The following is a 27,542-nucleotide window of genomic DNA, read 5'->3' as shown; positions in this document are numbered from 1 at the left end:
GTGTAGCTGACTATTCGAAAGCTCTGACATTAGGCATAATAACTTTATTATAACGAGGAGTACTTGTGGCACCTTAGAGACTAACAAATTTATTTAAGGTGCCACAAGTACTCCTCGTTCTTTCTGATGATACAAACTAACACGGCTACCACTCTGAAACTTTATTATAGTTAGCCTACTTGTATAAAATACAAATACTTTATCTGAAGGGAAACTATAGTATTATAAAAAACAAACAACTTTTATATTTACACTATCATAATTTTTCTGCATATTGCTCTATCATTTTATTTAGTTAATAGCATTCAACTAAGCCCGCAGAAATGTACACTCTTTGCGCCCTTGTTTTCTAGCATTACTGGTTTTAATTGTTGGTCTTAAAGCACGGATCGACTCTATGCATCGTGGGTAAAGAACACTGTGCATGCGGTCTCCCCAAAATTTCAGTACAACTCCTCTGAGCGAGGAATTCATCTTTTGAGCATTTACAAGTAAACCAGCCAATTTATCAAATTTTGTTTGACAAACAGCAAGCAACAGGCAAAACCCTGGTCACACTGAAGCAACGGTAAAACTCTCAATGATTTCAAATCAGGTAAGGATTTTTCCCAAGGTGCTTAATATTTTTTCCCCAGATGTATTAAAAAGCTTCATATACACAAGATAATTTAACCTCACTGGAATACTCTATTAGCCCCCCCGCACACACACCCTCTCCCCCATCCTCTTGGCATTTGTTTATATCAGAGGTGCCCAATCTATGGCCCACCAGAAGATTTCATAACATTTGTGGCCTGCTTCAACACAACATACTAACGGCTGATTCATTAGCATTTTGTCATCATATTTACATCATTGTAGCTTACACAAGTGTGTCAATAGACAATACATAGAAGCACCCTATCTAAATACATACGAAACAAGCTGAACTTAAAAGATAAATAAATACAGGTGACTTTAAATCTTATTAAAATTTACAGAATCTGTTTGGCCCACACCAGGTTGTGATTAGGTTTATGTGGTCCTCCTGTGTAATAAGGTTGGGCATCATTGGTTTATATGATTCATTTGAATATGCTCAAAAAAATCAATGTCATTTAATTTTTACAGTGTTTAGTACATTTTAACATAACATGCTTTGGCTTTATCATCGCATGAAGGCAGATACAGTCTCTCAATTGCAGAGAATATTGATTTCATTAAGATGTCGTCATGTTGTATATGAAATTACGATTAAAAATAAATTCTATTACATGGCTTAAGATACAGTTGCAATAAAATCTTGCTTCATAGAAAAACGTTTTTCGGTCCTCTTCTATGGCTTTTTTGAAGCATAAAACTTTCAGAAGCCTATACTGAAACTAGCAAAGAGCATTCCTGCACTATAGAGAGGAGACAGAAGATTTAGTCTAGTCATTAAAGCCTAGATTTAGGAAAACAGCTAAACTTCTAAACCAGTGGTTCTCAACCTATTTACCACTGTGAGCCGCATATGCAGCTCTCTGTGTATTATGTCACAAGCAGCCCCCAGGTTGAGAACTGTTCTAAACTGGTTTCAGAGTAACAGCCATGTTAGTCTGTATTCGCAAAAAGAAAAGGAGTACTTGTGGCACCTTAGAGACTAACCAATTTATTTGAGCATAAGGTTTCGTGAGCTACAGCTCACTTCATCGGATGCATACTGTGGAAACTGCAGAAGACATTATATACACAGAGACCATGAAACAATACCTCCTCCCACCCCACTCTCCTGCTGGTAACAGCTTATCTAAAGTGATCACTCTCCTTACAATGTGTATGATAATCAAGTTGGGCCATTTCCAGCACACCCAGCTATGCCAGTGACTGGATGCGTGGACTTGGACAAATCACATACCATCTTTTTATCTGTTTCCCCAAGTGTAAAATGTTTATAACGGTTACCGGCCTCTCACAGATGTTACAAGGCACTCAAATTAACATATGGAAGAAGAGAGGAAAAAGTTGCACAGAAATGAACATGTCTGAAAAGGACAATACAAGTTCTAAGTTTTGTTATTATAACACACAAGGCCCTTTCATTCACCCATTCAGAATCCAACATGGAGGTCATCAAATGGACTTAATTTTTAAATTTTGACATTTTTACCCAAGCTTCTAAACTTAAAAAAAAAAAAAAAAAAAAAAAAAAAAAGCTAGATAGTATAGAATTTCAAAGAACTCTGACTCTTTAATGAGGCATTAAAATACTGTAATACAACAAAAAGGCAACACTGCTAAGTCTCTTAAACCCCTGGACTTACATTATCAGCTTTTATGTGCCTGTCAACACTCAACAGTAAGAAGCAATGGGTTGCTCTTTGCCTCAAATTTAAAAGCCAGCTAAACTTCCTTCCACCTTCCTGCTGAGAGTTTTAACTCCTTGCCAACTGTTGAAGCTTTGACACATCAGCAGCAGATAAATCTACAAAGTATGCAATGGCCTGATACAGTCTCAACCAGCCAAGAGCCAAAGCATGTTACTTCCCATTCCACAACTGCAGCCTCTAGAAATGACACATTAAAAATAATACCTTTTCGTACCATACTGCAGGCAAGAAAACTCTTCTTTAAAACGAATTATACTTGGTTACCTTTGTTAGAGAGACTTATTTAAGTTACAATTTTGTTATGAACGTAAAGGCCCTTTGTTTTCAGTTTTTACTGATTTTTACTGAAAAATTTCAAGGTTTTATAAAAGCTATTCAGATTTTTACTGATTTTCACCCAAATTTTGGATCACTCAAGTTCACAAAAATACAGATTATGTTAAGAAATCCAATATATTACATTAGATAGATGTTTATTTTAGTTATAAGTTAGTGTAAGTGTGAGGGTGTCTGTTAAAGTAAGACAATGTAATGGAAGATACACATGTGTACATGCCTCAGTGTGTGAGTGTATGTACCATTAACGTATAGTTCATTAAAAAACCACAGCATTAAACTGTTATTACCTTCAATACTTTTTCTTTTCTCTTTTTCTTTCCTCCCATATCCCAATATTAACTTCCATATTTACCTAGAAAATTGTCCAGTTAATTTTTTGTCTTGAACTTTCACCCATTTTTAAAATTTTTGTATTAAACATTAACATTTCCTGGGAATTTATCAAACATAATAAAAGCTAAACATGAAGGTCCTTTTATATACTTAAAACTTGAAGTGTAAAAAAGAAATTCTGTGGACAGTTACACAGTTTTCAATTATATGCCTAAACTAAGAAGGAAAGAAACGTTATCCGATGGCTAAAAAAAACTTTAAATTTTTCCAATGGTACATTAAGTTTTGGGGATTTTTTTTAATACTTTGCATCACTACAGCACCCAGAACAGTCCCATAACAGTGTACCAATATCCAAGCATATAACATTTAGACTAAACAAGCAACTGAAAAGCAAGTACATTATAGATTTCTGCACAAACATTATCAAGATCAATGTATCTGTGAAAAAGCCAGAGTTGGGTGACATGCACGGGGTATTCTATTTAGCAGAAAACACAATTACCCATTGGAAAACCCTAAATTATACTGAATATAAACTAGAATAGTCACAGTTTCCCTATTAGATAGCCAAACAATAACTCATCTAGATATGGTAAGATTACTTTTCAGCAGTCCAGATTAACTGTAATTTCCCAGCAGCAAACTAGCTACGATTTATAACCAGTTATTGAGATACTACATTTATCAGCAATCCTGCAGACATCAATTTCTTCTGCTTCCCAATGCTTAACCCTACAATTGAACACTATACAAATACCCAGTTCAAAATCTCCAGTGCCGACTCAAGGGCTTAATCTTGATCCCATTCAAATCAATCGATGTAAAACACTCATAATTAACTTTAACGGTGCAAGATCCAACCACTGAGTTGCAAAGTTATAATATAGTAGTGAAATAAATAACTTTTAAAGATCAACATTTTCATAATTTAAAAGAAAAAACGCTCACTTTCTCCTTACATCTTTACAATGGAAACCAGAAATTAAATTTATTTCCTTACCTGAAGGTCTTATATCCAGTGTATGCACTACTGTGCATGCAACATTCACTTCACCCTCCCACATCTCACCATTTGTTTTGGAAGAGAACATCCCAAAGCACTATGACAGGTTTCAGAGTAGCAGCTATGTTAGTCTGTATTCGCAAAAAGAAAAGGAGTACTTGTGGCACCTTAGAGACTAACAAATTTATTTGAGCATAAGATTTCCTGAGCTACAGCTCACTTCATCGGATGCATTCAGTGGGCTGTCGCCCACGAAAGCTTATGCTCAAATAAATTTGTTAGTCTCGAAAGTGCCACAAGTACTCCTTTTCTTTTTGCCAAAGCATTATGTAGAAGTTGCAAATAAATATTTGCAACTTTTCCGCTCCTCTTCCAAATGTTAATTTGAGAGCCTTCCAACCTTGACAGAGTCCCTTTAAGAACTGCCACAAGACAAAGTTAAGCATAGAGCAGGGGTGGGCACACTTTTTGGACTGAGGGCCACATCATGAATATGGAAATTGTATGGTGGGCCATGAATGCTCATGAAATTGGGGGTTGGGGTGTGGGAGGGTTCCGGCTGGGGTTACTGGCTCTGGGGTGGGACCAGAAATGAGGAGCTCAGGGTGCGGGAGGGCACTCCAGGATGGGACAGGGGGTTGGGGGACAGGGGGGTGTGAGGGCTCCGGCTGAGGATGCAGACTCTGGTGTGGGGCCAGAGATGAGGGGTCTGGAGTGCAGGAGGGTGCTCCGGGCTGGGACCAAGGGGTTTGGAGGGCAGGAGGGGGATCAGGGCTGGGTATGGGGTGCAAGGGAGGGGGAATGTCAGGGGTGTAGGCTCTGGCGGCACTTACCTCAAAGCAGCTCCCAAAGCAGCGCCATGTCCCCCCTCCAGCTCCTACGCGGAGGCGCAGCACCAGCCAGGCGGCTCTGCACATTACCCAGTCCGCAGGCGCTTCCCCTGCAGCTCCCAGTGACCGCGGTTCCTGGCCAATGGGAGCTGCAGAGCTGGTGCTTGGGGTGGTGGAAGCGTGCACAGCCCCCTGGCTTCCCCTACGCGTAGGAGCCGGAGGGGGGACATGCCGCTGCTTCCGGAAGCCACATGGAGCCACGGGGAGTGGGGAAAGCCCCCAGACCATGCTTCCTGGTGGGAACTCGAGGACCAGTTTAAAAGGTCTGATGGGCCGGATGCAGCCCGTGGGCTATAGTTTGCCCACCTCTGGCATAGAGGTTTCTTCATACAAAAGGGATGTCAACAGAGAAAAATTTCAAGCAGATAAATCCTTGAGTTTGAAATTGAGCCACCCCTTTGCAAGCTCTTTTCTTACCATGAGTCACTTATCATGAGTTCAATACTTTCCCTTGGAGTTGGAGAATCTACAACCTACAATAATGTCACTGAGAAATACGACAGGCCAATATTTTTAACTTTTAAACAAGAATCTTTCATTTACATTTCCACATTTTATGCAAAGTTTGGGCTTTGTTCTCTTCAACACACCCTCTGATTCATTAAAAAAAGTTATCAGATAACTACTTTCTATTTATTTGAATTGAAGCACTTTTTCCTTTTGAAATTCAATACTATACAGACTCTCATGCTGTGTAAAAACTAAACATAAACCCTGAGGAAACAACTGGGTTAAGGATAAATAAACCAATAAGAATTCAGTGTTAAAAAGTGGAACTAAACTGATTCAGTATCTGAGTACAGAGGAAGGAATTTTAGTTGTTTCAAGATCATTCACTAATATTCCAAGCAAGTGGAGCTCTGAAAGAGGCAACAACCTGTAGGATCACAGGTATTCCATGAGCCTTTAGTTCTTTGATTTGTTGAAACAATCAGTTTCACTATAGACAGGGATATTCTGTAATATGTGTCTAAAGGGGATAACGCATGGTCAACTCTCTCTCTCTCTCAACACAAATACACACAACTTGAAACCAACTTGAAATTAGCCAATTTAAACAAAAAAACTATTCAAATTAACTTTGAGCCATGGATCTCCTCAAGTCCTCCTGCAGTTGGGGGTTGGTTGTTTTTTTGGGGGTGTGGTTTTACAATAATTGTGCACCCCACCCTCACCGTGCTATGTGAAAGACCCACACAAGCAAAGGAAGAAAGTGACTGACTCTACAGAGGAAACACTGAAAAGGACTGTACACAAAGCGAAGACAAGTGCACAAAGTAAACTGAAAAAAAAAAATTATTTTGTTCAAATAGCTTTCAGTTATAAACACCCTAGTTGTTTCATATAATGATAGATAAAATATTTTCAGGCAAAAGTCTGATTTTTAAGTTGACCATGTCCCTTTAACTTTGTATATTTCAAAGCTCAAACATAGTAAGTCTTACCAAAAGTAACTTCTCCTTCGCCAGTTTTGTCAAACAGTTGAAAGGCCACCATGAACAATGCATCTGGAGCACAAAGGACTGATTCAAATGCCACAAATTCTTGAAAGGATATAAGCCTGCAAATAAGACAAGTAAAATGGCGTGAAACCAATTAACTCATAGAAAATGTAACTACAATTTAAACACAAACTATGCAAGGCTAAGCACAACTAAAGTGTTGACTGAACAATGGTACAAGATATTCTCAATGCAACATGTTGCAAAACATATTAGTACAAGGATTGACAACATGCTGTTACACCAGTGGATAAAAATAACTCTGGTGAGAGCGCAAAATCCTTTTTCACTAGCAATTCACAGCAGAGTGTAACATTACTAAACTAATTAGGTGCTTTTGAAAATCCCATGCAAGTGACTCAGGAGCATGAGTCCCTTTAACTTTCAATGGGACTAAGTCACTCAGGCACTTTTCAAAAGCTCACCCTTTAAGACCTCAGTGCTGTCAATCATCTCAAAGGGGACTAAGCAAAATGTGTTCTCTGTATGCTAGTAACATACTAGTCACCTACTGCAGCCCTTGGATATTGCACACAATGCCACAATTCTTCAAATAGTAGCCTGGGTCACCTATCAAACCACAGGTAAGCGCCAAGAGAGCTGTTTATACAAGTTCACTAGTACAGTCAGGTTCTACAGTGTATTCAAAGTGCAGAGATGCAAGCAGAAGAAGTATCTTTCCTCCACTCAATTCATACACAGTAATCAAGAACTAGGTGTATGAAAATCTCCTATTCTTCCTCTGGCATAATCTGCCAAGAGTCTGGTGGGTTCAGACTTCTCTGAGTTGTACCTGATGGACAAAGTGGGGGCTCAACATCTTCTTCTTGAGACTGTGGGAGATGCAGTTTCTTCAAACTTCCTCGGAAGCACCCATTGTCAGAGAAAAGATAAGGGACCAAATGATCCATTGGTTTGATCCAGTATGGCAATATGTACCCTTAAAACGTAACCAAGAGTTCAATTCTTCAAACCCAAAGTAATAAAGCGGTGTATTACTCTTGTATTTATTGTTTACAATCTAAGCAAAATAAATAGAACTGAAATTATTATTTTTCATTAATATTTGTTAGGTGTTGACAATGTACCGGATATTGAACAAGACAAAATGAAAACAGTTCCTGTCCCAAAGAGTATACAGCCTAAGCAGGATGGACAGAGTAGACAGAATACAGTAAAAGCCCAGAGGAAGGAATATTAGATTTTTCTTTAATCATTACTTATATTGTAGTTCACTCACTTCTTGGTGGCACTGCAGAAGCAGCAATTCTTTAAAGGGGATTTCAATGAGAGAAAAAGGCATCTTGGAGAAGAGAGTAGGCAGGGCATTTCATGCCTCAGGGAAGGCATGAAAAAGACTTTAAAATGGTTGTAAAAGAAAACCAGATAAACAGGTTTGAGACTGGCATCAATGGTGCAAGCAGGGATGGAGCAGATCTGTTTAGAAAACTCATTACGCATACTAGAAAGAAAAATATCTACAGAAAACCCCAGCCCACAGCAGCAATGCTGGAATTTAGCAATGGAAATGCAGCTACTTTACATCCTTAAATAGTGAAACAAGCCCAAAACAAGGCATTGAAGGTAACAGCCAAACATCATGTTGGACTGGTTAATATATATAATATAAATAAAGCATGCAATGCTAGTAAGGGTATAGCAGTTACAGAACCTGACAAATCATAAGGAAACAGCACATCGCGCACACTTTCTGTGTACCAGACGAGGATTAATAAGATTCCAGGCATTGAAGGATGCAGCAGGAGTTTTTTTAATTTGGAACACCTTCTCTGTCAGTACTTCCAAGTAATAAAAACCCCTAATAAGTCTGAGATAGATTATTGAAATAACCTACATACATTTTTTAAAAACAATTATTCATGGTTATGGGAAGACTTTAAGTGTACCAATGTGATGTTCTAGCTAGATATTACAGAAGAGACATTAATATCTGCTGTGCCAGCTGAATTCAAATTAACCCAATTTTTACATGTTAATTAAACCAGCTATTTTCTTCTTATTGTATTTTTGCTCCTAAAGCAGACTACCCTACTAGTGATTCCCAACAGATCTACTCTAACAACAATGACGTATTCATTTACTTCTATTATGACCATACAATACAGTAACTGAGCAGTAATTTTTCACAGTCAATTACACGTGGTTCTTAATGCTTAAAGATGCTGCAATAATGTGTACTACATAGCCATATGCTTAAAGCTCTATACCGCACAAGGCCAGTTGCCTGGGTAACACATTTTCTTTCTGGTTTAGCATAACCCTTCATTGAATATCATTAGGTGTCATTAAACAGCAGTATTAACATGAACTTCAATACACTACTTAAGTTATTTTACCTACATAAATAGGTATTCATTTATAACATGAAAGCCCACATAGAGAAAATCCTAATAGTCCTGTATTTTAACAATGCAAAGAGAAAGTACTAAAATGGTTACAAATTATAAGTCAAGCATGCAGATATCTTATTTAACTGGTTAAAATCTGTCTCCAAACACCCTACCCCTATTAACATTGGCAATTCTGTTTTATAACTTATTCAGGAAAGAATGAAATCCTGAATTTTAACACCCATACACAGTAGTTACAAACCAAATCCACCCACTGGGTTTGGTTCATCAAGAACACAATTTACTGCCTCCCTATCTATTTATCCAAGCTTTTATATTGGTGGTCATAGCTGTAGAATCTGAGTCCCAAGCAGATGTAATGCTTTCCATCAGAAAAGTCCACATGCAATCATGAAAGGGAAAAGCCATTACCTACCATAATAATACATACAAATCCAATGATGAAGAGGTTTCTTATGTAATCAATGCATATGTTTTACTCTATCAGCAATTTAAGTATGATAACATAATGAGACACAAATTGAAGCTACATCTATTATTTTATGCTCTAACCTAAGTAAACTAAGTACAGTGTAAATTGGTGCATTAGAGATAAATTTATATCCAAAAATAATGGAAAATGTTGGCATTTCCAAGTGTTATTTTTGAATGGTTTGTCCTTTCTAAAAATAAAGCACACAGTATTTCTCAGTGAAGTGTGTTAGTTACTGCAGTCCAAAATAACTGAGATATAAAGTAAATACTTATTTTGTTAGACAGGCATTTAAAGTACAACAGCACACAAAAATACATTATGTTAAAGGAGGCAGAATGAGTAACTCCTGGACTGCTGCGTCAATGACATCCCTTGGTATATACCAAGGTATTGTTGGAAGATATTTGTAATCCAATCTAAGCAAGTCCAATTATTTTATAATTAAGAAGAGGAGGGATCAGTTGGAAGAACTCTTTCACAGGATCCCCTTGCATAGACACATTGTCCTGATGTGAGGACATGACTTTCTCTGCATGAAAAAGGGGGGATCTACAATAGGCCAGGGCTATCTTTGTGGAAACCGTGGATCTTTGCTGCACCAGCAGCAGCATCTGTGGTAACCCTCAACTCCTTTATTCCTGGCAGGGCAGCTCCACAACAAGAGAAGTCTGTCCATGGTTGCAACTGGGGAGATCCATGTAAAAGACAATACAGTCTTAGCCTGCACTCTCTTTTCCAACTCAATTTTGGGGGAAGCAGGGGACAACATGCATCCCCCAGAATCCTATTTCTTCTGTCCAGTCCACCCAGTCTCCACGATGCAAAGCACATGCCACAGGATCCAGAGTTGAAGGGACAGTACCAAAGAGTTACCTGAGCCTCCCCATCTGCACAAAAGGGGAAAAAAACAGTGTGAAACTCTGTGCCCAGATCTCAGGGTTGCGGGGGGAGGAGCACACTAAGAGCCTCCCCAACTCTAAGGTAAAAAGTCCTTAGCAACCAAGATGTTTCTGCTACTGAGTCAGGAGCTGCTTCATGGTCCTCCTTGTCTGTCTGAGCATCCACCATGGTAGTACTGAAGCTTCTCTCAGTAAGAGTGACTGCACTTGGCCATCCTGAGGGCCAGATGGTCTTTAAGACTGGAGTGAGGCCTGGAGGCAATGGAATGGCTGCCACAATATCTCTAGAACACATTTAGGTGAGCACCCACAAACTCTGCACTTGCATATTTCACAGCAATTAAAAAATACACCAACATTAATTCACAATTCTTCCTGCAAGGTACATTCCCTGTAGATGGCCTGTGTTATACAGGAGGTCAGATGAGATGATAGATGGTCCATTCTGGACTTAGAATCTATGAATATTCATCAGTCACCCAAAAGCCTGAGCTAGCAAGAGCAGCCTTGCATTTTTCCCCAAAGCTTGCAGATCTGGGCTTTGAAAGAATGCCAGGATGGAGTGAATTTCAGAAGAGGAGACCACCTGTTGCCAGTGCTAGAGAATTTAACTACAGGAACCAAAAGCAAGAGTGAGCCAAGTAAAACATGATTGCTTCAGGTTGGAGATCACGGAGAACTTCAGTCATCATCAGAATGATGCACGAATGCCTGAGTACATGTGGCAGAACAATCCTGTGACAGGGTGCTACAGGGACGTATCAAATCCTTTTCACTTTCTGAACCTCCTCCATTTTTCATAGAGTGATGTAACAACTAAGACTAGAAAATTCAAGAGATTCTCCAAAGACACGCTAAGGGCATGAAAAGCCTCAGTGACTGGCTGTTGCTACCGGATGCAGAGAGAAGCACCATCCACTCTAGATTAGTAGCCATTGAAACACAAGCACAAATACCTACACTAAAATTAATGCAAAACTCCAGTAGTGAAAAGGCAATATAACATAGGGTCATGAAATCCCAATTTGGTGATGATTTAACAGAGGCTACAGCTGTAATTTTGCTATCTGTGGCACCAGCCTCCACTAAGGTAGGATAAAGTTATGTATTATACTCACAATCTTCCTGTTACAAAATGGCTTTGAAGATCCACAATGTAGAAAAAGCAGCCTTAAAACACCAAACGAAGAGAAGAGTGGTGGAAGCCTGGAAAGGGTTTATCATTTCCAGTTATAATCCATTTAAAGCCATCCTCACCACATTATAGTTATGTAACCTTTTAAAGAATTCCTTCCCAGAGATCGCAATCATCACGTTAACTTGTCTGCAAGGTCCATAGTGCCTAACCACAGGAGGTTTGCGAGGTTAAGTCGGGCGGGAAAAAGGGCACAAAAATGAACATGAAAGCAATTGGTTGTATGTGCTCATGCTGGAAAGAATATGCATTTTCTATTCATGCTTCATTTTTATATTTTACTCCCTACTACATACATCGTTCTTCATTTTTTTAAACCCACAACTATGGACTTAAGGATGTTAAGTTTTTCTAAAGACAGTGTTAGGCAGAGTCTGAAAAATCTATTCACCTAGTGTGAGGCAGCAGCTTGCCTGGGCAAGTATCAACAGCAGAACCTATGATTGCATTACAAAACAAAAAAGGGGGGAGGGATAACCTTGATTGTTGGCCAAGTCAACCTTCTAAATGTGACTCTAAAAGCTGCATAAATGCTGTCTTCCCAAGTCTGCCAACAGACTGCTCCAAACCCTTGATTGCTGCTCAAGAGATCTGCTCAGCAACAGCAAAACCAGATCAGAGCTTTGTACGTTTTCACTAGTATTATTCAGAACCATGTAAGGAAACAGCAAAGGTGTCTCTTGCTTTGGTCAGACCTTCTCTCTCTCCCCCACCCCCTCCTTCCCCCCCACACCTTATTTTATTTGGTCACCAAGATCTAAAAAAGAAGAAAAAGGGAAAGGGAAAGAAAGGAGTGACAAGAGCAAGAGAGGTTTATTAAATTTAAAAAAATAATTTAGTAAATATAAAGGTGATTAGCAATATGACAATTATGTACAGTGCATAATAGAGTATAACTGTTTGAGTCTTTTAACTGCAGAGATTCAGAGTGTTTTTCACTCCAGCTGTAGGCTTATTGCTTGGGCTGATACATTCTAGATAAATTTTTCAAAGTGCTCTCTGCTTGTTACACTGTGGTGGATATTGAAGGCTTGCTTGTCTCTTTGAATTGGGAGTTTTAGGTCAGGTACATGAGCAGTTTCTCAAAGTGCTATTCAATACAGATGAATGAACAGTGGTGAGATAAGATTCTCTTAAAAGAACAGTTTATATACTTTCTAAACTCATTAAATTAGAATGAAAAACACAAGACATACCCATCCTTAGTCTGATCCACCACACCTCCCAGGAGCTGCACAGTGTTTGGATTGGGCACCCCAGCTCCTATTATTCCCAGGTACCGCGTGATAAAGTCATTAGGAGACATGAAAAATTCTCCATTTTTTTCAACACTTGCATACTGTAAAACAAAAAAAAGAGAATATTTGTCTCAGATGAATTAGTCTCTAAATTGATATTTTTTGGCATTTCAGCAGCATCCATTGGCTCATGTTAAGGATCAGGGCCACTGTGTTCCACATATACATACTAACAGACAATTCCTGCCCAGAAGAGTTTACAATCTACATTAAAACAAGATGTAACAAGTAAATGAAACAAACAGTTGAAGGGGGTAGGGAAGATAGAAGAGAGTAACACAGACAGGAATACATTAATCAAAAGCATAATAAGCAGGGTTCAAGTCAGAAGATACAAAAAACCCAACAATACTAACAATATTAGCAATTCTTATACATTTAACTTAAAAATAGCATATAATTCTGCAATAAGGTCTTGATTCAGGAAGACACTTATGAAGCATATGTTTAAAATGACTTCCATTGGACTTAAGAATGTGCTTTAATAATCTTCCTAATTAAGGATGATTTCCTGAACCAAGTCTTAAGTGTTTTGCCCAACAGCGAGATAGTATATGGTATTCTAGGCCCAAGGAGATGCAAATGGCTTGTTTATTTTTTTTTCATTCCTTAATTTGCAAAAGCTACAAAGTACATTAAGAGTGTACTACAGGTACAAAACAAGGTTTAAAAACATGCAAATGATCAGTATGTACAAAAAAAACCCCAACAAAGTAACCTTGGACAGTCTCCACGGGTATGCATAAATCTTAGATCATTATTTCATTTCCACCTTCCCAGGCACAGAAATATGCATTATTTACTAATATCTCACCATTTTGGCATATAAACTTTGGACTACTGAGCGTACTAAAACAACTCTGTCCCCAAAGAGCATTTGCCGACAAATGGAAAGAAAAGCAACCAGTCAGTCATACTCAGGGAAAGCCTGCACCCTATGGTGCTTCCTTTCAGCCATCTTCCACAGATAAATCCTCCCCTGTGTGTAACAGAACATGACAAAAAGTCTTTAGCCTGATCCTTGTCATAAAAGCATATCCCTAATTAGTCTGAGTTTAGTCAGATACTGCACTGTGAATATTCTTCTTTTTTCAGTGAGTCATTTTACTAGCATAAGGAACATTGTTCTCTTATTTAAGATTTAAGATTTTGCCTTTTGTTTTTAAAAACTCTTTCATGGTTTATTCATGTAAAAGTTGTGAGTCTTAATGAAATAACGACTGTCCTGGAGAATACTGAATCAACAGCAGGAATACTTAAATAGGATTTATGCAGAAAGATTGGAAATATAAATAAGAGGATAGAAATTAGTAAGGGCCTGATTTTTCCACATCTATTTATGCGGTGTTATATCTTACGCTTTGCCTACAGAGAGAAATTGACCAGCATAGCTATTCCAGTATAATTTAGCTATTCCAGTATAACACCTCTGTGAGGACACTATTCTGGAATAAATTATTTTGTTCCAGAATAACAAACCCTTCCCGCCCCCACCGCACTCCGCCCCACAAAACCAAAATGCCTGTGACGAAGGGAAAAGAACAAGAAAAGCAATAATAAACATGCCCTAATTGTATTGGCCTACCTCCCCCACCCCCCACAAAAAGTCACCTGGCATTACTGTATTTATTATCTTCCTGTGTAGGTTTGACAAGAGTATATTTCCTTTCCCTGTGCAATGCTGAACTAAGCACAGAGTCTCCAAAAGAAAATATATATATATAAAAAGAAATCAAGAACATAGAAGTGGAGACCTCATGCATTTAAAAACAGGAGACCCAGAGCTCCCAAACAGCAGCCGAGGAAGAGACACCAAGGACTTTATCCCCTTCTTTATGTTTCTGTTAACATGCGGCACACCACCTGTGCAACAGCACTAGTTATCGCCAAACAGACAAGCCTCAGGAGATCCCAAGCAATGGGGTCCAAGTACTCTGACATTAAAAATAATATTTCAGCTACAAGATTTCCTCTCCTTTTCACCACTGTGTCCCCTACCCTTCCCCAAATACGTTCATGCCCCCGATCTAGGCAATTTTGTGTCAATATGCAACATGTATAAAAAGGTAAATATGGCCTTATTCCTCAAATCAGCTATAAAAAGTTTTAGGGGGAAAATAAGTTTAACTCAATGGTAAAGGAAAAATCTAGGCAGTATTTATGACACCATATGTTTGCTTCAAGGAAAACAGATCTATATCAGGAAAACAAACGTGCTGAACAGGAAAGAAACTTGCTAATTGCTTTTTTTTTTTTGTGGGATGATAAAACATTGCTAGAACTCCCCAAAGCGCATTCCCCACACTGAAGTAATAAAATAAATTAGGTGTCTATTGCTATTTTGTGGCATACTTCAAAGACATGCATTTTGTTTTACATTGCCGTTCCTCTTACAGGGAAAGGAAACCACCAGTTCTCAGTTCACAGATCCCCACTGGTGCCTGCTGAGTACTGTTAGGTTTACTCTAGCTATCTCCACTTTGGCATCCTTCTGAGAGTTAGCAGTATGTGGATTTTTTTCCAATTCTATACAAGTACAGTAATGTCCTCAAGGTAAGTGTTCTGCATTGGCAAAAATCATACGAAAAACAGACTAATTTACTTACATTGGCGCACATATGCTGGTTGACATTATGGGATTTATATTGCAATAGATACTTATTTTTAAAGCAAGCTCACTAGCCGAGATGCTGGGAGGAATTTCCAATTGTATAAAAACTAGCAGATCCATTAATTTCAATGTAATCTCTTGCAAGAAAACAATCTTTAAGGATCCCAGACTCAAAAACTTTTAACACAACTGTTATTGAGAAACAAATCAAATAAATCAGCCAGTCTATCTTCTATATTTCATTTTTTCTTCCAGGCTGACCCCCTGCTAGGACACTCAATAACAGAAAGCAGCACAGGGTTTCAGTGTTCCCATTTCTTGTCACTGTGATTTACTCGCATATTTGAAATCCAATCACGTATTCTGCACTACATATAGAAAATGACCTTGAAAAATGTCAACTTGCTCATTTTTGACTAAAGTCTAATCTCTTAGGGGTTATGGTAAAACGGCTACAAAAAGTAGAGTTACTCTTGGAAATTATCATAACAAAAGAAAAAACATCAGTTCTATTGGGTTTGGGAACAGAGGCATGGAAAAAACATCGTCCTTCACAATCATCTCTTTTCTCCACTTTGGCAATTATACCCACAGAGAATTTGATCTAATACAATAGTACTTAACACCTTTTTGGTTACTTACTTCCATACATTGCAGATTGTAAAGTATTAACCAGTTCAGCCACATTTTTAGAAATGGTTTACAAACATTTTACTGGGACCTTGGTTTGTTTTTTTAATTAAAAATGGCAAAATGGATTATAAGCAACTAAGGATTTAGACTGGGTTATGTGAAGCATTTAATTTGATAGCTATATTTATTTCTACATTGTATGTAATATTATAGTATGTTATTTTGGCAAAGATTTTTTTTAACTCAAGTGCAATAGGGGAAAATTGCTGTTAAATTATATTCATAAATACAGATCCATCAATCTTGAGAAACAACTGGATTGGCCCCACCAATTACATTCACATGAGGCAGCTTAATTAACATTTGTGGCCATAACTTGTCCTTAATACAGTATAACTGTGTGATGCACCCACTCTCTCCCATCTCAGTGACTGGTGTAGCACTTTCTGCATTACAGTGAGCAAAATATTCAGATCATTTTTCACTCCTGAGACCACTGAACTATCTACTTTACTTTCCAGTCTAATAGAGGAAGGTGCAGGTGAGGAGTAGAAAGGTGGGAGGAGGTGAGACAATTTGCTATTGTGCTTAGCATGGTCCTCAGATTCTTGGCCTCAAGCAGCTGAAGGCAACCAACATGATGAAGTTAATCTTCAGAGGCACAGTTAGGAAGGATGCTTGTGTACATGCCCTAGAAGAATTTCACACTGTTCTGAGAAAACCCATCTAATATTTTCCAAAAGGGAGAGTCTTCTCTCTGTGGACCACACTTCTTCTCCCCACTCTTTACTCTTGAGGGAATTCTGCACCACTGCACAATGCAGAACTTTACAGACATTAACATTGTGCGTGCAGAATTTCCTTTCCCCCACATAAAAGGCCTGCAGTGCTGCTAGCTGCCACTAGGGGCCACTGGACTCAGCAGAACCCAACTTGCACATAGAAGACACTGCTGAGGGGAGAGGGAGGGAGCTAGAGGGTTCCTGGCAGCTGCAGTTCCCAGCATGCCCTGAGGGAAGGAGAGTGTGCTGCACAGGAAACTCCATGCAAGCCTGGAACCGAGCATCAGGCTATTTCTTCCTCTGGATCTTTGGGCTCTGCGTGGTTGGGGGGAGTGCAGGTATCTGGGCTGTGAGGAGGAGCGGGGCAGCTGGGGGGAGGGATTGTGGGTGTCTGGCTCCCTGGTTGGGCTCTGGGGGTGGAGGGGCAGAGAAACAGGAACTGGGTTGTCATAGGGGTTTCTTTAACTCTCTACTCCTGGGACAATGTTTGTGTGTGTATGTATATTGTTACAGACATACCTGTTGACAGTATTTATAGTGTCATAATTTATTTCAAAATAACTGAAACTGGTGTGATTATGTAGTGTTATTTTGACAAATAAAATTTTCAGAATTTTAAAATATTGTGCGCAGAATATTTAATTTTTTGGCGCAGAATGCCCCCAGGAGTAACTCTTGCAATAAAAGTCATTGGAATCCTTCTGGCCTGCTCAAAGGAGCACAAGAACACCTCCCATAAGGCCAGTTCTCCTGACAGATACCAGTTTTGAGACAGTGTTTTATGACTCAGTTTTCATAACTGAATGTCTAGCTTCAGGTGCATAAGTACACAGATGAGCAACTATATCCCCCCATTTTCCCCACAGTTATAAATTCACAAGAGTCTACAACGAGCTCATGAAGTTGGGTAGAATTTAGTGTGGTATTAGATCTTTATCTTTCAACACCTTTGCAAAAGAAGGTAAGATTCAAGAAGTCACCCCATTGTACCACCTCCCCCACTCTGACAATCTAAATTGATCTGAAGGGAAACTTTCCTACACATCCATATTCTCCCTGCTCGTTACACATTTCTACTTTTCTCCATTGGGGAGCACTAGCTATACACTGCTATATTCACTGTACCATTAAACCCTTAGGGCAGAGGTGGGCAAACTACGGCCCGCAGGACTGTCCTGCCCAGTCCCTGAGCTCCTAGCCCAGGAGACTCACCGCTGGCCCCTCCCCTGCTGTTCCCCCTCCCCCGCTGTTCCCCCTCCCCCGCAGCCTCAGCTCACTGCACTGCCGGCACAATGCTCTGGGCTGCGAGCTCCTAGGGCAGTGCAGCTGCAGAGCCCGGCCTGACCTGGTGCTCTGTGCTGCGTGACTCCCTGTCCTGGTGCAGCTGTGGATGGAGCATGGGTGGCTGGGGGCAGTCAGGGGGCAAGAAGCAGGGAGGGGTCGGATAGGGGGCAGGGGCCGAGCCATGCCTGGATGTTTGGGGAGGCACAGCCTCCCCTAACAGGCCCTCCATCCAATTTCCGAAACCCGATGTGGCCTTCAGGCCAAAAAGTTTGCCTGCCCCTGCCTTAAGGCATTTACTGTAAAAAACTTATTGTGGTGATCACAGCCTAAGACTAAAATCCACTAAAACACTTCAGCACAGACTTAACTTAAAGCATATGAGAAGTCAGAGTGAAATCAGTGAGACTAGTCTCATGCTTAAGTGCTTTCCTGGATCAGAAACTATAGAAAAGGTAGCAATGTATTTCACAATCTCCTTTTTCAGATCTTCTTTTTACTTTAAAAAGAAAAGGAGTACTTGTGGCACCTTAGAGACTAACAAATTTATTTGAGCATAAGCTTTCGTGAGCTACAGCTCACTTCATAGAATGCAATGTCTGATGAAGTGAGCTGTAGCTCACGAAAGCTTATGCTCAAATAAATTTGTTAGTCTCTAAGGTGCCACAAGTACTCCTTTTCTTTCTGCAGATACAGACTAACATGGCTGCTACTCCGAAACCTGTTTATTATGAAGCAATCAGAGGTGTTCCATAAATTCTGTTGCAGTGCCCGAGGCCTTACTGAAGTCAAGATATGCCACATCTACCACTTCCCCCCATCCACAAGGCTTGTTACCCTGTCAAAGAAAGCTATTAGGTTGGTTTGACATGATTTGTTCTTGACAGACCATAGTGACTGTTAATCACCTTATTATCTTTTAGGTGTTTGCAAACTGCTTGATTACTGGTCTGTATCACCATATATTATAATAGGGGCTGGAAGAGTTTTGTTCATCACTAAGAGAGGGATGGTCTCAGGTAGCCATGTAAGGGGAAAAAATTTGGCCCACAACTAAAGGAGATTCCTTCTCCCTTGAAATAGGAAGCAACATCGGGGAGAATCAGAGCTTCCATGGTTTCCCAGCTATGGCAGTTTCAGGCTAGATGAGTACTTGGGTGAATGGGTCATTACACAAAGTAACAGGTTTCAGAGTAACAGCCGTGTTAGTCTGTATTCGCAAAAAGAAAAGGAGTACTTGTGGCACCTTAGAGACTAACCAATTTATTTGAGCACGAGCTTTCGTGAGCTACAGCTCACTTCATCGGATGCATACTTTGGAAACTGCAGAAGACATTATATACACAGAGACCATGAAACAATACCTCCTCCCACCCCACTCTCCTGCTGGTAATAGCTTATCTAAAGTGATCATCAAGTTGGGCCATTTCCAGCACAAATCCAGGTTTTCTCACTCTCCGGCCCCCCACACACAAACTCACTCTCCTGTTGGTAACAGCCCATCCAAAGTGACCACTCTCTTTAAAATGTGTATGATAATCAAGGTGGGCCATTTCCAGCACAAATCCAGGTTTTCTCACCCCCCCCCACCCCCCTCCAAAAACCACACACACAAACTCACTCTCCTGCTGGAAATGGCCCAACTTCATGATCCCCCCACCCCCCCCTCGTAATAGCTCACCTTAAATGATCACTCTTGTTACAGTGTGTATGGTAACACCCATTGTTTCATGTTCTCTATGTATATAAATCTCCTCACTGTATTTTCCACTGAATGCATCCGATGAAGTCTGGCTAGCCAGAGATGTCAAGAGTAACAAGAAGGGTTTCTTCAGGTATGTTGGCAACAAGAAGAAAGCCAAGGAATGTGTGGGCCCCTTACTGAATGAGGGAGGCAACCTAGTGACAGAGGATGTGGAAAAAGCTAATGTACTCAATGCTTTTTTTGCCTCTGTTTTCACTAACAAGGTCAGCTCCCAGACTGCTGCGCTGGGCATCACAAAATGCGGAAGAGATGGCCAGCCCTCTGTGGAGATAGAGGCGGTTAGGGACTATTTAGAAAAGCTGGACGTGCACAAGTCCATGGGGCCGGACGAGTTGCATCCGAGAGTGCTGAAGGAATTGGCGGCTGTGATTGCAGAGCCACTGGCCATTATCTTTGAAAACTCGTGGCGAACCGGGGAAGTCCCAGATGACTGGAAAAAGGCTAATGTAGTGCCAATCTTTAAAAAAGGGAAGAAGGAAGATCCTGGGAACTACAGGCCAGTCAGCCTCACCTCAGTCCCTGGAAAAATCATGGAGCAGGTCCTCAAAGAATCAATCCTGAAGCACTTGCATGAGAGGAAAGTGATCAGGAACAGCCAGCATGGATTCACCAAGGGAAGGTCATGCCTGACTAATCTAATCGCCTTTTATAATGAGATTACTGGTTCTGTGGATGAAGGGAAAGCAGTGGATGTATTGTTTCTTGACTTTAGCAAAGCTTTTGACACGGTCTCCCATAGTATTCTTGTCAGCAAGTTAAGGAAGTATGGGCTGGATGAATGCACTATAAGGTGGGTAGAAAGCTGGCTAGATTGTCGGGCTCAACGGGTAGTGATCAATGGCTCCATGTCTAGTTGGCAGCCGGTATCAAGTGGAGTGCCCCAAGGGTCGGTCCTGGGGCCGGTTTTATTCAATATCTTCATAAATGATCTGGAGGATGGTGTGGATTGCACTCTCAGCAAATTTGCGGATGATACTAAACTGGGAGGAGTGGTAGATACGCTGGAGGGGAGGGATAGGATACAGAAGGACCTAGACCAATTGGAGGATTGGGCCAAAAGGAATCTGATGAGGTTCAATAAGGATAAGTGCAGGGTCCTGCACTTAGGACGGAAGAACCCAATGCACAGCTACAGACTAGGGACCGAATGGCTAGGCAGCAGTTCTGCGGAAAAGGACCTAGGGGTGACAGTGGACGAGAAGCTGGATATGAGTCAGCAGTGTGCCCTTGTTGCCAAGAAGGCCAATGGCATTTTGGGATGTATAAGTAGGGGCATAGCGAGCAGATCGAGGGACGTGATCGTTCCCCTCTATTCGACATTGGTGAGGCCTCATCTGGAGTACTGTGTCCAATTTTGGGCCCCACACTTCAAGAAGGATGTGGATAAATTGGAGAGAGTCCAGCGAAGGGCAACAAAAATGATTAGGGGACTGGAACACATGAGTTATGAGGAGAGGCTGAGGGAGCTGGGATTGTTTAGCCTGCAGAAGAGAAGAATGAGGGGGGATTTGATAGCTGCTTTCAACTACCTGAAAGGGGGTTCCAAAGAGGATGGCTCTAGACTGTTCTCAATGGTAGCAGATGACAGAACGAGGAGTAATGGTCTCAAGTTGCAGTGGGGGAGGTTTGGATTGGATATTAGGAAAAAGTTTTTCACTAAGAGGGTGGTGAAACACTGGAATGCGTTACCTAGGGAGGTGGTAGAATCTCCTTCCTTAGAGGTTTTTAAGGTCAGGCTTGACAAAGCCCTGGCTGGGATGATTTAACTGGGAATTGGTCCTGCTTTGAGCAGGGGGTTGGACTAGATGACCTTCTGGGGTCCCTTCCAACCCTGATATTCTATGATTCTAAGTGAGCTGTAGCTCACAAAAGCTTATGCTCAAATAAATTGGTTAGTCTCTAAGGTGCCACAAGTCCTCCTTTTCTTTTTGCGGATACAGACTAACATGGCTGCTACTCCGAAACCTTTTTACTATGAAGCAATCAGAGGTGTTCCATAAATTCTGTTGCACCACAATGTAGTGATCAGTTTTCCAAGCTTTACAACAACCTTGTTATGTTCTGGTAGTCACTTTGGATCAGCTGATAGAACTTCTCATAACAGAACTATTTTGCTCTCTACTTTTAAATTAGACTTAGACAGAGCCAAATTCTAAAAGACAGGCCTCTATCTCCATCAGTTCACACTCCGGGTCAGGTTCCAGAGGCAGTTTCTTTCACTGGCCCAGGGAAGCTTGTCCCCTGCTCTGGGCCGGGGTGGGTGGGTAAAAAAGAGCCCGCCCACCTACCCCCAGCCGGGAGAGGGGAGGTGAAAATAGCAACCACGGCTTACAGGAAAGCAGCACAGATCCCTGTGCTGCTCCTGCTCCACCAGCCATCGGTGCTCACAGCTTTGCTTATGAATCCGAGCATCTTCACTTCCTAGCTGTAAGTGGGTGTCCCGTGTGTGAGGATAGGGGTGGGGACAGGCAGCCAAGATGCACCTACCTTTAAGATTCAATACAGGCACAGTACAGTATTTGCTTTTTTTTTTTCCGTCTCTGCGGCTGCCTGATGGTTGCTTCTGGTTTCACATGGTGTCCGGTTGACCAGTCAGTCCATAACTCTGGTGTTCGTATCTTTGAGGTTCTACTGCATTTGCACACTTTTAAGCACCATCACCGATATACGTTAAAGCGATGATGCTTCAGAAGTGTAGGCACGTGAAAGCAGAAGCACAATGAAGCCTCCTTGCAAATTTGATCCTTAGTAAGACATCTGCAAATAAAGTCCTAAGCCGGAAGTGGTGGGTATGCAGATATACCAGAACAAAATACTGTTCATTTTGAGATCAAAAACCAGGAAACATCCATTTTTAGTTAAATCTCATTGCTTAAGGGTGGGAAAAAAAAAAAGGTTTTTTCTAAGATTTCAAGTGCCATTTCTGAAATTCTGGGGGGAAGAAGATAATGCCTTATGGCCTCCACTGCTCCTGCAAATATATCCATGGCAGCCCAGCAGGGGAAGCAAAAATAACATGAAACTGACAAGTATTGCAATCACTACATATGCTGATCCTGCCTGCACCTCTAGGGAAGAAGATGCACAAGTGCAACACCACAGAGGGTAGAAGACCGCTTACCCAGTGGTCTAACAGCAACACGTCTTCACCAACATTTTTACCCTGTGTAGGAACAGTACTGAAACTCCCTTCCCTTTTTCTGAACACTTTCTTTCCAAGATATTAATATTTTCCTGAGCCAATACAATAATCACTCAAGAATGTATTTGACTTCTTGGTGAGCATTGTTCAATTTTGATAGTTGTATTTAAGTCTAACATGGTAATAATACGGTGAATGATTAATGGTTGAAAAAACTATCAAGAGTTGAATGCTACAATAAAGGATCAAAAGATATGAAAATTTTAGTCTGAAAGAGTAAAAATATTTACTTTATACATACCTTCAAAAATATTGTTTTCAACTCAGTTGGATCAGCTCTCTTGGTTAGAGCCACCTACAAGTAAATACATTTACATTAGTATGCATATTTTATACAAAAGATGTAAAAATGTCATTTAAAAGGAAAAATTCAAACAATAGAATTAATGATGAAAATAAATGTTTGTCTTCGGTAAATCAGCAATTGATTTAGCTGGTCATGCTTACTCACTTAACATTACACTAAGTTATTCAACATTTTTGCTTTAAATATTTCTCCTATGCATTTTTCAATTCTTAAACCTGCAGGTTGCATATCTGCCAAAGTACCAACTCCCTCCAAAGTACTAATCTCCTGTATCTAAGCATTTATTCCATGCTCATCACATAGCTTTGCACTTACCTCATCTATCATCTCAGGATCTCAAAGTGCTTTATAAGATATATATTATCCCCACTTTACACTAATGATAGCTTGCGCCCACCCATCTCACAGGCTTTCCAATAATCCTGTCCTGCTGCCGGCATGGTAAGTGGGCGGGGGGACGGGTAGTTGGATAAGGGGCAGGAGGTCCCGGGGGGGGGGGCAGTCAGGAGAAAGGGAGCAGGGGGGGTTGGATAGGTGCTAGGGTCCGGGGGGGGGGGGCAGTTAGGGACGGAGGTCCTGGGAGGGGGCGGTCAGGGGACAAGGAACAGGGGGGGTTGGATGGGTCAGGGGTTCTGAGGGGGGCAGTCAGCGGGCAGAAAGTGGAATGGGGTGGGGACCAGGCTGTTTGGGGAGGCACAGCCTTCCCTATCTGGCCCTCCATACCATTTCGCAACCCTGATGTGGCCCTCAGGCCAAAAAGTTTGCCCACCCCTGAGCTATAACCTGTAAAAGCTACTCAAAGCGCACAGTTAACTTGCAAAAAGAAAAGGAGTACTTGTGGCACCCTAGAGACTGACCAATTTATTTGAGCATAAGCTTTCGTGAGCTACAGCTCACTTCCTCGGAGGAAGTGAGCTGTAGCTCACGAAAGCTTATGCTCAAATAAATTGGTCAGTCTCTAGGGTGCCACAAGTACTCCTTTTCTTTTTGCGAATACAGACTAACACGGCTGCTACTCTGAAACAGTTAACTTAGGGTTTTCAGAAAGTTTTTGGATTAGGGCTGTCAAACTATTAAAACAATTAATCGCGAGAATAAAAAAAATAGTCGTGATTAATCACAGTTTTAACTGTACTGTTAAACAATAGAATACCATTTATTTAAATTTTTTAGGTGTTGGAGGGGGAAGAATATGTGAGAGAGACAGGGTGTGAGTGTGTGTTGTAGGGAGCGTGTCAGTTCGCTGTGTCTTTAGCAGAGCACTCACCAGCCTGAACGCTTGTGGACACATCAGCAGCTGCTGGCAGCTCCCACTTTGACCCAGAGGCAGCGGCACAGACAGACTCCCTGTCCCCCACCCCAGCTCAGCAGAGACCAGGTACACGGGCAGAGGGACTGGGACACCCCATCAGCCTCCCTCCCCCTGCTCTGCATAGCAGACAGGAGACTCCCAGTCCCAAGCCACTTGGTCAGGAGCGGCTCCAAGGCAAGGAGGGTGGGGATAGGAGGAGCAGCGGCGGCTGCAGAGGACAGCAGAGAAGCAAGGGGAGGAGGGACACCCCTGCTCAGGAGGCACCCCCCTTGAGCACAGTGTCCTAGTCGGTGGCCTGGCCCAGCCCACCCACCCTTAAGGCCAGCCCTGCTCCTGAGCCAGCAGCAGACAGGCTCCCCCTGATCCCAGCTCAGTGGCAACCAAGTACAAGGATGGGGGATGGGGACACCCTGACATCAGCCCCACACCCACTCCCACTCTGCCCTGCAGTCCAAAGCAGCTTGGCTGGGGCGGCTGCATGGGGGCAGGGCACAGGAGCAGCAGTGTAGCAGGACAGCAGGAGGAGGGGCACGCTGCCCCAGAGGCACACAACAGTGCCCCTTTTGAGCACAGTACCCTGATGTGCGATTAATGCTCGTTAAAAAAATAACACATTAATTTATTTTAAGTTAATCGCATGTGTTAACTGCAATTCATTGACAGCCCTATTTTGGATAGATCCATCCATTATGGGTTAAAGAAAAACACAAGTGGGGGATATCAAGTAAATTCTTGTCAAGTTAAAAACTGGCTATTTGGAAACGACATCAAAAGTTATTATTCTTCAGCATAAACCTAAATAGAAATATAAGCAATGTTTAACTGAACAGACCAGTTCTCCAGCTTGTCTGGTATCTTGATCCTGCCCGTGGGTTCTATTAGTGTACTGAAGAGGAATGGGTTGGGGGGTGGGTGGGGACCTATACAACAGCATAGTGACCTATGCTAGAAGCTGGTGTGGGAAACTGTACAAAGAGAAATTTCTTCATGATGCTAGATGAAGAAAGTTAAAACTTATCAGAAACTGTTTTTTTTGGTAAAAACTGTGTGTGTGTATTTTTTCAAAAACGTAGAGCAACTTTAGTGATTATTTTGCAGCCTCAGGCAAAAATAACTGACAAAAACAACAAGTGCTACTACTCTAACTGCAGACCCTATTTTTATTATGGAACCTAGCAGAGACTACACAGTTGGGACTTGCATTTGTCCTTCCACTGGCACAGAGGTCTACCCACATGGAGGCACTTGCAGAATCGATACCTACAATTTTAACTATTTAATTACTTTACCTTTAATTATACAGTAGAACCTCAGAGTTAGCCACACCTCAGGAATGGAGGCTGTCCGTAATTCTGAAATGGTCCGTAACTCTGAACAAGATGTTATGGACTTCAGGGAGGAGTTGAGGCTGCAGCCGCAGGGCTGGGGGTGGGGGATCAGAGCTCAGGGCAGGGAGAGGTTGGGGCTTCTGACCTACAGGCCGCCAGGGCTCCAGGCTAGGGGCTCAGGGTGTCTATCCCTTGGGAGCACCATGGCTGAGGGCTTTAGACCTGGGGAGAGCGCTGGGGCTTGGGGCTTCAGCCCCACAGCTCCATTCCCGGTTTCAGCTTGGGGGGGGGTACCAGAGCTCAGCGCTAAAACCGGCACTCCCCTCGTAGCTAAAGCCCTGATCCCCAGAGCATGACCCTGCCCCCACTTCCCCTGCTGAGGTCAGGAACGGTGCTGTGGGGTTGAAGCCCCAAGCCGCAGCACTCCCCCCAGTCTAACGCCTCAGTGGTCCTGAAAGTCAGAAGCCCCGAGCCCCGCCTCCGCCCAGAGCCCTGACACATCTCCCTGCCGACCCTGTGACTGCAGCCCCGACCCTCCAGTCGCTTAAGCCCCAATGCAGCACAGTATTTGGGTTTTTTTCTTTTTTGGGGGGGGAGGGGGTCTATGCTGTTGCTTGATTGAAGACTTCTGGTTTTACAGGGCGTCTGCTAGACTGCTAAGTCCCTAACACTTGTGTTCATATCTTTGAGGTTCTACTGTAAACCCAATTTTGACTCCCTCTCTCACCATGCCCCAACACTTGTTTAAAACATCCTGATTACAATTTCTGTGGCCTTTTGAGTCTCATATTTTGTGACCCACTATTTTCTCCAATAAACTTGCTTTTATTTAAAGACAAACTGAATTGGATTCAGTGACTTAGTGCAGCAAATGCTGTCAGCCCTGGGAAGGAAAACAAAACTGACCTCTGACTTCAAGGAGTAGAATCTGGAAGAGTTCACAGGCTGAACACTTAGGGCCTAATCCAAAAGCTCAAAGAAGCCAGCGAGAGTTTCTCCATAGAGAATGAGTTTTGATCAGACCCACGTTCAAAAGTTAAAACAACTATGGATACCTCTGGAAAAGTCATGATGAGGAAGCTGGCATGAGCACAAATATAAGATTTGAAGTGTGCTAGAACCTAGTTAGAATAGGCTTTAACCAGATGTCTCCCATTACACTGAAAGTTGCACAACTGGATCTATTAGCAAGCCCTGTAAGTTTACTTACTGTATACTAGCTTTGTGGGGAGTTAACAACATTTGGTAGCTCTTCTTCCGAAAGTCATCAGGGCTACGTGCAAAATTGTGGGGTTGAGAGTCTGAAAACATGCATAATCTAAGTGTCATCTTCTTTTATTAAGATGGTTATTTACTTGAGAGCCTATGGTCAAGACTCTGTACGCTCGACAGTAAGCTAGATCTAAATTCTGTAGAAAGGTCCCTTGATTTCTGCAGCACTCCTGTGTTGAATTCTGCAGCACTATAAGCAAATTAAAAAACCTATTGACTATAAAATAAATAATATAATCAGTACAACATTGCATGCACCATTAATTTTGTCATTAAGTTTTACACTGCCCCCACATTGTCAATTTGTGGCAAAAATATACCTGTAGAAATTGTTGGGTAAAATGGGGGAGGAGATAAGAAATGGCAGTTTTGATAGTTACATAGCGGTGACC

At 41.6% G+C, this 27,542-nt stretch overlaps 1 protein-coding gene across 2 annotated transcripts in view; it reads right to left on the bottom strand.

Annotated features, from left to right (window-relative positions):
- The window catches only part of SLC25A13 (solute carrier family 25 member 13), a 131,778-nt gene that overhangs the window by 74,939 nt on the left and 29,297 nt on the right, over positions 1-27,542 (bottom strand). For both annotated transcript variants that reach the window (XM_073333879.2, XM_073333880.2), the window contains 3 exons: positions 23,173-23,226; positions 12,556-12,698; positions 6,362-6,477 (listed from right to left, as the gene is read on the bottom strand). In XM_073333879.2, coding sequence (XP_073189980.1) covers positions 6,362-6,477; positions 12,556-12,698; positions 23,173-23,226 — 313 coding nt within the window. The remainder of the gene's footprint in view (positions 1-6,361; positions 6,478-12,555; positions 12,699-23,172; positions 23,227-27,542) is intronic.

Source organism: Lepidochelys kempii, chromosome 2 (assembly GCF_965140285.1).
Source record: "Lepidochelys kempii isolate rLepKem1 chromosome 2, rLepKem1.hap1, whole genome shotgun sequence".
NCBI lineage: Eukaryota > Metazoa > Chordata > Testudines > Cheloniidae > Lepidochelys > Lepidochelys kempii.
Note: the sequence above shows the minus strand (reverse complement) of the source record. Positions and strands in the feature narration are given on the sequence as shown.